The sequence below is a fragment of the Xylona heveae genome (assembly GCF_001619985.1).
Source record: "Xylona heveae TC161 unplaced genomic scaffold L228scaffold_7, whole genome shotgun sequence".
Taxonomy (NCBI): domain Eukaryota; kingdom Fungi; phylum Ascomycota; class Xylonomycetes; order Xylonales; family Xylonaceae; genus Xylona; species Xylona heveae.
This window is the reverse complement of record NW_017264199.1, coordinates 38,567-50,576: the sequence shown is the minus strand read 5'-3', so window position 1 is coordinate 50,576 and position 12,010 is coordinate 38,567. Positions and strand designations below refer to the sequence as shown.

Sequence of the window (12,010 nt, the reverse complement as noted above, 5' to 3'; positions counted from 1 at the left end):
TTCCTCTTTTCTCTCTTTGTTTTTCCTTTCTCTGATGCTGCAGGCGTGTTTTGGGCATCAGGCCAAGCAGGTCTCAGGATAAGAACTTTTGGTCCTCGAGTTCCCAGGTATCAACACGGAACCGAGCTAATACCAGTGAGTGTGGTGATAGTCCTCGTGCGAGATATTTGGCCCCGTTCGGTATTCGGTGTCCGCGCGCGCGTGACACGGATAAAAGGTCACCGCATGGGCTATTTCCCAGATACCAATCAATCAACAACCAATGCTGTGGAAACAGCAGCAATGGCAGTGGTCCTGGTGATGGGAAAATATCAATTCATGCAACCACCAATTGAATCCGGGACCCTCGGCTCCGTCACAGATGCGTCTTTGCAACGACAGAGTACTGCATATAGATTAGCATTCCGTATCATCATGGCTCGAGACGCACAGGCGCTTAGTGCTGACATGATGGATGTCCGTTCAAGCGAACAGCGCAAGGTGATGGTCGGGAAACCAATGTCTCAGACCTGCACAGGACTGGAATCGCGCCAGAGAGGGTTGCTGACTGGTGATCATGGCGATCCAGCATCCGGGAGACATGGCGGTCCCCCTTCGTGTATAAATACGCGGCAACTTTGGCCCAGCTGCCCTTGGTGACGCCGCTTCGCATTTTCAGCGAGGTTGCAAGGGCCCCAACGCAGCTGAGATTCTGCCGCCACAAGCTCGGACTCGCGTGTCAGAGAATACCAAGCGGCGTATCGTCCCGGCTAAGGCGCGGGGTCTCCGCTGGCAGGGTCCATCGCCCAAACTTCGTAAACGGAGACATCGTGCCCCGACATCCCTCCTGCAAGTGGCGATGACCTGAAAGGAAATAAAATTATTTTGGTAGGGGGAAAAAAAGGCGAAGCCACTCATAGTGCTAAAGTAATCAGAAGACGTGCGCAATCAGCCGTGACAGCAACTGACGTGGCATCTCTGGGAAGCTCGAAAGACTGACTTCGGAAGCTTATAGTCAACAAAGTTGTACATGGGTATTTGGATGAGGGGACAGAAACAATAATTTGACTCGTGTGCGGTGTCCATTTCCCACGCTGGGGCAGTATGCAAATCATGTCGTGTCCCCATACTTTGGACGATGGATACCCAAGACTAGGGTTATGGACATGAGTTGTCAAGCGTCCAGACGATTGATTCTAGTCGTCCTCGTTCCGATAGGTGACCAGAGCACTTGCATGTATCCTTGACCGCGTTGCCTTACCGTGGTTTTGCATGTAATCTCTTGTGGTATATGATGTGTTTCTGGTCGAGCAGAATATCTGTGCTGTCGAGCCCAGGTAATCATTAGTGTTCTAGCCCAGTGAGCACCTCGTGTTCTCCGCTTTTGGGTTCATATGGAACTGCTCAACGACCGGCAATGCCCTCGCCTTGGACCGGAATCGCTTTGCCCCATAGAAACTTCAGAAGACCCAATTGGAGAATTTGCAGGGAGGGACAATCTTCTGCATGTGTCCGACATTCTTAGAGTGTTGTCAGCATGCACGCACGACACGATCTTGGCTAGTTCTCCAAGGGTCAAGCATCGGGATGCAAACATAGGCTTGCCAGTAAGAATGTAAGAGGTGAGCAGATTGTAATTCGAGAAACTGCTTGCAAGGAGAAGTTGAGTAAAATAATGGGGGACCTTTCCCCGTGTTTCGGGTTCGAGGGATGATTGTGATGCAGCATGGCACCATCGGCTTCAACGCAGTGCGACCGCTTCCATTCGTCTAATGATACCGAATTAGACAATGAAGACGTGTTGACTATCGCCGTCCTTGCATACGGCAATGTGAAATCGTTGAGAAGGTTAGGTACCAGACAAGCTCCAGCCGCTCATTCAGGAGCTGGAATCGAACATTGTAATATCTACTAGAGGGGATAAATCGAATCCTCGATTCCATTGTCACTGGGTCGCAATTGTATTTGGCATTGCTTTTGGCTAAGGAAGAAACGCTCTCAGTGAAGACCAAGTTGAATCACTCGCGTGTTATAATTCATCCACAAACAGGCAAGTTTTCCCAAGAAGCGTTAAGCTTTCGGACCCGAGTAGCTGCACTGTCAGAAAATTTTCCGACTGATCCCGGATATTTCTTCAACTCCATCTGCCTTTAGAGTTGATATTGTTAAACCAAAAGACGAAAATAACCGATTATCCGAACGAAAGATGTTCCTGAACTGGTGCATCTGCAACAGGAGCTTCGATCAATAGAGCATCTTCGATGCATCCACCACTCGTGCTCTTTCGGATACCGAGACACAAAGCAAGCAAACAAGATGCAACTTCCCTCATGGATCCTGAGAGAGTTCTTCCGTCGAGTCATTCAAGGCGTTTCATAGAACCATGCATTGGCCGTTATATGAGAAGCTTCATATGACGGCTGCGCTTTTGCTAGGGTTACTTGAGAGGGTTATATTGATGCATTAATTATTACAGTCTAATCGTGTATGTACTGCTAATTACTTCTGTGTCGTGCAGCGTCGCAGGGAACCTGCGAGCCGCAGAACTGCCAGGGTGCCGTCCTACAATACCTGCTCGTCCACAATGAGAACTTGATGCGCCGCATCCATGATGTAGTAATGGGTCGTCGAGAGATGAGATATTGATGCTAATAAGCTGATACCAGAAAAAAGCTGATGCCAGAAAAAAAAAAAGGAATTGGAACGCTAAAGCAAATGAAACCAGAACAAGAAATATGCAATGCTATTTAGCGGTGGGGCTGTATTTGCTCCACTGCCGGATCTTCTTACCGTAGAAAAAGAAGATGATCGGCACAGGAGCCATTGCGACCAGCAAGAACGCGAGAAGGCTCGTGGCCCATGCCACACCCAAGTTGTGGAACATAGGGGCAGCGAACAACGGGAAGCCGGCTCCTGCTGCAGACCGGAGAAGGGTATTGGCAGCAATGGCGGAATTTGCGTGCATCAAGTATACGTCGATGAGGTAATTGAGACCCTTTTCATGGATTAGCAAATCTTCAATTTTTTTCGGTGGAACAGGGACCAGCAAGCTCACCTGCATGAAGATCATCAGGACACCCATGCCAATCGGGATGCCAGAAATCACTTGGGGCACCCAAAGGATGTGCTTGTTGCTCGTCCAAGCGAACCAGAAGAGGCCCGGAGGGAAGATGATAGCTCCCAGAATCATGGGCGGCAAGCGTTCTTCCGGAATGACGCGTCCGTGCTTCTTCATCTTCCGCGCAAAGCGGGTCTTGGACGTCCAAGCAATGACACCGCAGCCTAGAGCGACTCCGATACCAATACCAAGAAACGGCAAAGCACCAACGCCCTCATTCCAACCCCGCTCTTCCTGGAAGGAGATGGGATAGGATTCAAAGAAGAGATACATGATGCCATAAATGAGTGCCAGGTAGATGGTCACAAGAATGAGAATTGGTTCGTAGATGAGCATTTCTGGGTGATGCGTGAGTACGACTTCCAAGGATCCAAGGGTATGGGCAATAACCACTTACTGATTGGAATCAAGAGATATTTGTTGACCAGATTCTTCATATCAAGCTCGGTCTCGTCCAGCTTTGAGCGAACAGCCCAGTTCTTCGTGGAATATCGGATCCGTTTGGCTCGCTGCTGAAGAAGGACAGGCCCATAGGATTCCGGAACCAGGAAAATACCGAGAACAAGCATGAGCGCTCCGATGATCAAGGTGATATATGCGGTCCAGCGCCAGCCCAAGTAGCTCTGGGTAATGAAACCGCCTAGAATGGGACCGCCGATGGGACCGATAAATGTTGCACCAGCAAAGACACAGAGTGCAACGCCTCGATCGACCGGGCCCCAAAAATCCGCAAGTGCACCACCAACGATACTAGACAGTCATTAATAAGAGTGGGCACCAGATGAAACTCAAATGAGAACTCTTACGCTAAGGGTGCTGAGCCAAAGAGCCCACCAAAAAAGCGACACAGCATGATCGTTTGCACGTTTTGAGCAACGGCAACGGGGACCTGGAAAATGACGAAAAGGATATACCCCGCAAAGAGCGGCTTCTTGCGGCCAAAGAGCTCAGAGAAAGGACCCCACATGAGTGGGCCAAGTGCGAAACCCTGACGGATGTTAGTAAATGATCGACCATCATCCCTTCTCACGGATAATTCAAGCGAGTATTTAAAAAAAAAATATACCAATACAAACAAGCTGACGCCCAGTGTCATCACCTCGGTCGAGACGTGGAAACGAATTGAAGTAGCTACGATAGCCGTACTGAAGACACTACTGGCGAAGGTCACGCAGAATGTCATCATACCCTGAAGAATGATGTCAGCTTCGAACCAACAGAAGGAAATGATGAAAGCAAGAATGCAGAGAGGGAATACATACCAACATGATGGTAACCCTCCATTTTTTGAAGAGGGGCCAATTTTGCGGATTTCCTGGATCATCAGGGCCATCCCACTCTATGACATTGGGATCCTTGGCAGGCGGTGCTGGTGGTGGAGGCTCCACCGCACCCTCTTTCTCGACGTCTGCTTCGAGCTCCTCCTCCTTGCCCTCTTCGTCCAGGGTCGGGTCATAGGAGCGGTCTTTTTCGAAAGGAGAGTCTGTGGCTGTCTGTCCCTGGAGGGTCTCGTCGGAGCTTTGCTCTATGGGATTAGGCGGAGTTGTCCTGATAGGGTCGGCCGACGGCGCGGCTGTAGGGCCTGTCATGGCGAAGACCAAACGCGTCGATTGAGGGATGCTCAAGTGTTAGTCGGATAGGAATATTCTCCTTGTTGAACAATTGAACGAGTTGCGCGGTGGCAACGTGATCTAGTTAATGTTTACAATATATTCTATGGGGAGGATCGGACTTGGTTCGACCGTCGGGTATCCTCGTCTGTATGTACAGTGTAGATCTGATGGCCAACTTGGATATGATCTCGCATGGGCAGAGGGAAGGGTTTGGCAATATTATATGCCAAAAGCAAACAAGTTAAGAAAAAGAAATCTGGGTTGAGTAAGCTAGATTTCTCGGACATGTGGCACGCTTATGACCGAGATCCATCGTTCCAGCAGCCTTACTGTGGTGAGATTTAGATGGGGATCCCTGACTAGCAAGACGCACTGGTCACAGAGAGTGACGCAGACGGCCTGACGGGGTTCAATCTCATTATTCATCCGGGCTGAGACGCTGCCTTCGCACCTTGAGAAAGGCCGACCATCCGACGGCGCGATAAGATTCTAGCAGGGACACCTACTGTAAAGTGGACGCAAATTGGCTATATGAGAACCGGTGGCTTACCGTTGTTGTCCATGGTGATTTCCTTAATTCTACTGGTGGTGCGGGAAGTGGGAGCTAACGAAAGACGGCGCCAATAGTTGACGGGGAAGATGACAAAATCATTAAATGCTCCATCAGAACTAAGTCACTGGCTTCGGTATTAATTTGGGTTAAGTGCGAAGGTTTGTCTGACATTTTAATTAAATTGTTGTCCCTTCGTATAGAAGCAGATTCGGCTCTTGAATTCTTAAAAGCGGATGATGGTTTCGTTTCTGCAGTGATTTTCATTCGATAAGCTGCCAAAATTCCTTCTTCTGTTTCTGTTCATTTGCACCGAGCACGTCCTCATCCAAAGCGAGAAGCGAAGGATTGAGATTCTTCAGTGACGTTTCGGCAGTTGGGCTGAGCTTGTGCCTGCGTGTTGGCGTGTTGTGTGGGCTTCATGATGAGGTAATCATGCCGTTTTGCTCGCTCCTCGGTACGGAACCAGATTTCACCCGCACCGATGGTACCGTACCTCTTGGCGTTTTCTCATCCTTTTAGCGGATGAGTAACATCTATCGACATGAATAAAAGGCCTTCTCAGATTGCATTTAGTTGGTAAAGCTTCTGTTGTTCTTAGAGAATAAAGTTTTTAAAGTACATTGCCTTTTCCACTCTTGAACTCTATATAGAGGCACAGCCACGTTGATTTGAAATCTCCACTGTCGCCCTGGGGCTGGTCCCCTCAGTCGATGGTTCGTCTCTCGTCATCCTCGCTAATACTGCCGTTTCTGGAAATACACTGCAGCATCCAGACATCACGCAATATTCGATCTGCCTCTTCTCTTCTTTTACCTTGACCGTGTTCAACGTGCAAGTGACGAAGGCATTGTGTGTGTAGAATATGGTGGTGGGATATGATGGTGAGATGGGTGGCTGCTTTGACGTATAACCCATTTGTGATTGCTGATTTGGCTACATGTACAAGTATTTCAAGTGTTCTTGATCCCATTTGCCTTTTCGCATTGCAAGCTTAAATGTTATTTTCTTCAAAGGGGAAAAAGAAATGATATTAAATAGATCTCCGCACTGACTAAGTTTGCAGATCATTACACTTTGTGGAAAGAACTGATCCTCATTCGACATGGTTACTAGAAAGAAGGTCGATTTGTCTCAAACAGGAAAGCCGAAGCGCGGAGAATTAACTACCTAAGGTATCGATTGCACCGGTGCCTGCCTTTCCGCCTCCGCGTCTCCAGTTGGGCATTTCACCCAAAATCCAACTTCTTTTATCAGATCCGAGTCTGCTAACTACCTTACTTACCTACGTTAACACAATACACGGATAAAGTGACTAAGCAGCACTGATGTATGAGGATTAAGTTTCCTCGCTCGACTTACTAGGCAACGCGCCCTTCGTCTGATGGGGCAACTCTCTCCATCGCTTTCCTCCGCTGTTCGGCCCGGTTGATAGGGACCCTGGCTGCACCACAATGCATGTGCAGGGGAGCCCGAGTGCTCCACGCCAGCCAACAGTTCGCCATGGACCATTTATTTAATTTTCTAACATCTTCCTTTCTTCCCCCTGGTCATTTCTAAACATCTTCCACAACCCGTTTTCCTCTTGTCGACCGCGGGCGGGCGAAAGATTTTTTTTTTTCATCCCCCGATCTGACTGCTGCCCCTCTATCACCATGATACGGCTAAAGCTCTCTCATGTATGGCTAGCGCTAGTGGTTGGCCTTGCCTTCATCTTCGAAGCAGCGCTGGCCCATGCAGACGACAGCTCTAACCCCGCCTCTGATGAGCGCACTCAAGATGAGATTCTTGTCGATCTGGAACGTAAATGGGGAACAGACGTAAGTTAATTGAGTGAAGAGCATCTGTTCCGACCGAAGGATTACGTGCCAAGCACAGCACGAGGCGATAGTTGTTATCGATACATATACTGACTGGCTCCAATCATAGTGGGGTTTCTCCGGCATCTCGACTTTTGCTCATCTTCCTCACGTGGTATGTGCCTCTATCAGTTACTCTGTTGGCTACAACTCGAGTTGACCGTTCATCGTGCTACAGAGATGTTTGACCCATCCCGAGACCGCCTTCGACATTGGTATCATTGGTGTGCCGTTTGATACTGCTGTCAGCTATCGTCCTGGTATGTGAACTCTTTCTGCCCCCGCGCAGCCTTAGAATGGAAACGTATCCTTCCCCTTTAGAAAATCTCTTCTAACGACTTCAATAACAGGAGCTCGCTTTGGCCCTCGCGCTATCCGCGCTGCATCCGCTCGTCAGACCAGCTTCCGCGGCTTCAACCCCCGTGCTGGCATGAACCCATACACCTCCTGGGCTAAGATTATCGACTGCGGCGATGTGCCCGTGACCCCCATGGACAATGGTCTGGCGCTGCACCAGATGACGGCCGCCTATCACGAGCTGCTCGCTCGCCCTGCGCTGGCGCAGTCGCTGCCTCGTCCGCGCTTGCTTACCCTTGGCGGTGACCACAGCGTCGCCCTTCCTGCACTCCGCTCGCTGTCCGCTGCTCACGGAGGCAAGCCCATTGCCGTCGTCCACTTTGACGCCCACCTCGACACGTGGCACCCCAAGAAGTACCCGTCGGCGTGGGAATCGGACCAGGCGAGCTTCAACCACGGCAGCATGTTCTGGTTGGCCTCGACCGAGGGTCTCATTGTCAACGGCTCCTCCGTGCATGCCGGCCTGCGCACCCGTCTGAGCGGCGACGGCTGGGACGACTACGAGGACGATGACCGCCAGGGCTTCTTGCGCATCTCGTCGGATGATATTGACGAGTTTGGCACCGCCGGCGTCATCAAGTCGATCATTGACCGCGTCGGCACCGAGCAGCCCGTCTACTTGAGTATCGACATTGACGTGATCGACCCCGGCCTTGCTCCTGGCACTGGCACCCCGGAGCCCGGTGGATGGACGACTCGCGAACTGATTCGCATTCTGCGAGGTATCGAGGATCTCAACATTGTCGGCGCCGACGTGGTCGAGGTGTCCCCCGCTTATGATGGCAATGCCGAGACCACGGCTTTGGCGGGCGCTCAGGTGGCCTACGAGGTCTTGACCAGCATGGTCAAGGGCGGATTGAAGAGAAACCCGCCCGTCATTGCTGCTTCGGAGCAGAAGGTCGTCAGAGATGAGTTGTGAAAAATAAGTGTATGTGTGAAGAGGAAATAAGACCATCTGCTACTTCCAAGTAGCATTTCTACTGTTCGGGCTCCAGCTATGGCTTTGATTGAACTGGCCTTTATGACGATGATGATGATGATATTGATGACGATGTTGGTGCTGTGGTTGTGGTTTCTAATACAAGGCTGAAAAGGGTCATAGACGTTGGGAGGGGTATAGGCCGGACTGAGAGATCCTAACATGGAAAAAAGGAAAATGCATATAGTCATATTTAATAACGGGGAAAGAAATAAAAGTTGAATTAGGTGAAAATGAAAATTTACATAATCTATTCGATTATCCCGGAGTACCAGGAGGTCGACCGTAACTATTCTGATTCTCTGCACAAACAAAAGTCGATTGGAGAAAATGGTGAATAGAAAAGGATTCAGAGAAGAAAGTAAATAAAAAAAAAGGAAATTAGTAAAAAGAAATAAAAAAGAAAATGGGACATCATATGGTAGGACCGCTACCGACAGGCGCCGAACAAATGTAGAAAGTTAATAAGAAAAAAAAAATAAAAAAAATCCCCACACAAAGATATAAAAGTAGAATGCCGCAAGATACCCCCTTCCTCGGGAAAAAGTGAATGGTCGAGGGTACCTATTTCCGGGCATGATCAAAGAAAACTAGGATATCTCCTCCTCTCTGCCTCTCCACATGAAGACGTCGTTTGCTGTCCGACCCTCTCCCGCCGAATGGCTCTGCTTTTCCAGCGATGCATGAGATATCACCGTCAAAGGTTTCGATTTGTCTCCAAAGGCAAGAATTATTACACCAACTGCGGTTCCATGACATTGAACCAGGCCATTTCGTAGTATCGGGACGGACGATAGCATACTAAAGGGTTTAAAGAATGAGGCACGGCTTGTGAGACTTCTTCGATTTGGATGGCGGGGGTTCTAGAGCCGCCACGATGGCCTGTGTTGTTAAAAATTGCACCGGTTAGCAATCCTTCGAAACCGGGAAGATTTCGGTATCAAGAGTCATACCTCATCAAAGACATCCTTCAAATTTCGTTGCGTGAGCGCAGAGCACTCGACATATTTGACGACTCCGTCAAGTCTTTTGGCCATGTTGATCGCATCTTGCTTCTCTATGGGAGCCATCTTTTGCTTGGCCAGCTTCTCCCGCACAGCAGGGTCATCTCTCAAATCGATCTGAGTACCGACAATCAAGCAGGGGACACCGGGACAGTGGTGGCGGACCTCGGGAAGCCATTTTTCCTTGACGTTTTCAAACGAAGGCGGGGAAGTGACAGAGAAGCAAATCAGGAAAACGTCAGTCTGAGGGTATGAGAGCGGGCGGAGGCGGTCGTAGTCCTCCTGTCCGGCGGTATCAAAAAGTCCCAGGGTGTACGGCTCATCTCCAATCCTACAAACGATATCGAGTTTTAGCAAGCATTCTTCAAGGATGCATTGGTGGACGTGCTGACCGGCGCTAGAGCCTGGCCTGGAAGTTGGTTGCGGAGATGCGTTCTTGCAGCCAAAAAGCGTATGCAGGATAGTTGAAGGATCTAGAACGGCAGGATTGTTTGGGGTGCAGTAAAGGAGAACTCACATAACCGTCACCGCATAATTGTCGAACACAGTAGGGACATATTCTGAGGGGAACTTGTTGGTGGTGTAGCTGATAAGCAAACAAGTCTTGCCGACAGCACCGTCACCCACAACGACACACCTATTCGATGAATGTGTGAATTAGTGGGGTGTGATCCAAAAACACGAGGAACTGAAGGATGACCAAGACAGGCACGAAAACAACCAGGTTCGGCCCTCATTATTCTGCATCATTTAGAGCACATACTTTATCGTGGCAACGACCATTTTGATTGATAGGAGCTAAATTGCAAAGAGTGAAACTAAACGTGTGTGTTTGGCACGGAAAGACGAGAGTTCCTTCTGTGCAGCCTTGTCGATCGACTGGGTTCGAGACAATATGACGAGCACACCACGTTGGCAGGGAAGGTCAGGTTTTGGAGATGAGGGACTGGTTGGAAAAGTTGACGCAGGACTGAGGTCTCTGCGGGTTAGCCAAGTCTTGACATGAAAATTCCAAGTAATCACAGAACTCACAATTGTAAAGAAGGCAATATTCCGTGTTCGGGCTTGAGTGACAATGGTTTACCACTTCTTGACTGCCCAGGGGGGGGGGGAGAGGATCGTCGAAGCTTGACCGCAGGTCGGGGTCGAAATTGAGGAGAGGCAGGGCTTATCGAGGGATATGCCGCAACGAGGCTTCGGAAAGTAAGAGGGAGAAGGAGAGGGAGAGGGACAGGACAGCTCAGCTCAGCTCCAAGTCCAAGACCCAGCGACCGTCGATATGCTCGACAACCGTGGACAGAGCAGAAAAGAAAGGGTAAATGAGCACGCCAAAAGAAAAGTCAAGGAGGAGATACAAGAGGGTCCTCAACAGTCGGTCGAGATTCTGGAGATGATCAGGAATCCATCCAAGCGGCCACCAAACGGGTTGACGAATAAGAGACGGAGATGGGACAGAACCGAGGGCTCTGGCCAAGGGACCGCGACTCTCGTGCGACACCGGCGTATTGTCAAGCATCTATCGCGAACATTTGAGAACTTGAATATCTTCTCGTCTACTACCGCGCGGGTACTTTTATCATGTATCATATAGACGCAGCATGGAAGTACTCATCGACCTTCCCAGTCTCCACCTATTGTTAGGAATGAAAAGGTCAATTATTAGGTACACACGGTTGATAACTCTTGTAAAATACCCGATTCAATGGCCTGCTTAAAAGAATTGCATCATCATAGCTATGTCTTAGCTTGTAAGACTTCTACAGGGCATGTCTCTTTACCCACCCTAACTAAATTAACCACCACTAGGGTGCTTAAGGTACCTTTTAAGGATGTTCTTTAGGTACTGTATTGCTGTATTCTGACAGTACACTTGCTATGATACGCCCAAAGGTTCGGTTTCAGCATAATGGAAGCTAACCCGATCAGTACCAATCAGTACCTCTTTGGGCTGGTTGTTACAGAAGACCCCAGGTACCTGACAAAAGTACCTAAGGGATCCCGCTTTCCAGGAGAAGCTCTATTATTCTCTCTCTTCTCTACCAACGCTCAGAACCCGCTAACATTTCCGGGGATATCTGCGATTGACAAGATTGTTCGATGGTTCACCCTTTTTGAAATTTGCTGATATGCCGCCTGCATTTGTCTTGAACTTCTTACATCGATGCAACATCTCTATAATCGAATGTAACTTTCATCTTTTTGAGCATTGCAACCATTTCAATTGACTTTGAACCTTTCCGCACTCATTGTTGTTGATTGTCGGCGCTAGCACTTCATCGTATATCTCAACTTTTCTTATGTTTGTTTACATGTTTCCTTTTCTTACCAGAAGTGTATCACAAGTTGTCACCAGCGAACGAGACAACGTTTAGGTGTGAACATTGAGTTTTGCCAAGTAAAACGGGCTGCCGTCATCTGGTGTCGCTAGTGTTTCGTATGCGGCCTCCCTTCAGCAAGGTGCAGGCCAAGCAAGGAGCAATCCCTTCGACGATGACGCCTCCATCTGCTCTACCCGGAGAATTTGCTTTCCTGTTTGCCCCGGCAGCATGGA

The 12,010-nt window shown here is 49.2% G+C and overlaps 4 protein-coding genes across 4 annotated transcripts; 1 reads left to right on the top strand and 3 right to left on the bottom strand.

Moving 5' to 3' along the window:
• Window positions 1–2,722: 2,722 nt before the first annotated feature.
• Window positions 2,723–4,686, bottom strand: L228DRAFT_212029 (MFS general substrate transporter; the record flags this gene model as incomplete). The annotated part of the gene is made up of 6 exons (XM_018329925.1): window positions 2,723–2,974; window positions 3,035–3,435; window positions 3,495–3,847; window positions 3,904–4,085; window positions 4,164–4,286; window positions 4,360–4,686. 6 exons carry the CDS (start codon window positions 4,684–4,686, stop codon window positions 2,723–2,725), a joined length of 1,638 nt encoding a protein of 545 aa, XP_018187026.1.
• A 2,175-nt stretch (window positions 4,687–6,861) lies between these two features.
• L228DRAFT_153868 (hypothetical protein) lies at window positions 6,862–7,332 on the bottom strand. Its single transcript, XM_018329313.1, has one exon. It carries the CDS (start codon window positions 7,204–7,206, stop codon window positions 6,952–6,954), a length of 255 nt encoding a protein of 84 aa, XP_018187025.1. The 5' UTR covers window positions 7,207–7,332; the 3' UTR covers window positions 6,862–6,951.
• On the top strand, window positions 7,196–8,395 carry L228DRAFT_212166 (Arginase/deacetylase; the record flags this gene model as incomplete). The annotated part of the gene is made up of 3 exons (XM_018329930.1): window positions 7,196–7,234; window positions 7,298–7,379; window positions 7,470–8,395. Coding segments are annotated over 3 exons (1,047 nt in total), but the record flags the coding sequence as incomplete, so codon positions are not given.
• Window positions 8,396–8,848: 453 nt separating this feature from the next.
• L228DRAFT_153866 (hypothetical protein) lies at window positions 8,849–10,501 on the bottom strand. The gene is made up of 5 exons (XM_018329312.1): window positions 10,492–10,501; window positions 10,223–10,429; window positions 9,977–10,096; window positions 9,409–9,790; window positions 8,849–9,337 (listed from the first exon to the last, which is right to left on the bottom strand). The coding sequence occupies exons 2-5, from the start codon at window positions 10,240–10,242 to the stop codon at window positions 9,266–9,268; spliced, it is 594 nt and encodes a 197-aa protein (XP_018187023.1). The 5' UTR covers window positions 10,243–10,429; window positions 10,492–10,501; the 3' UTR covers window positions 8,849–9,265.
• Between the last annotated feature and the right edge of the window lie 1,509 nt (window positions 10,502–12,010).

What these genes read in the sequence shown, in the direction of transcription:
- L228DRAFT_153868 (XM_018329313.1), bottom strand. Translation starts at nt 7,206, where the DNA reads ATGCCGGAGAAACCCCACTATGATTGGAGCCAGTCAGTATATGTATCG.
- L228DRAFT_153866 (XM_018329312.1), bottom strand. Translation starts at nt 10,242, where the DNA reads ATGGTCGTTGCCACGATAAA. An exon ending in ATGGTCGTTGCCACGATAAA is followed by an intron (nt 10,097 to 10,222) that starts GTATGTGCTCTA and finishes TTCATCGAATAG; the next exon opens with GTGTGTCGTTGTGGGTGACG. An exon ending in TGAAGGATGTCTTTGATGAG is followed by an intron (nt 9,338 to 9,408) that starts GTATGACTCTTG and finishes TTAACAACACAG; the next exon opens with GCCATCGTGGCGGCTCTAGA.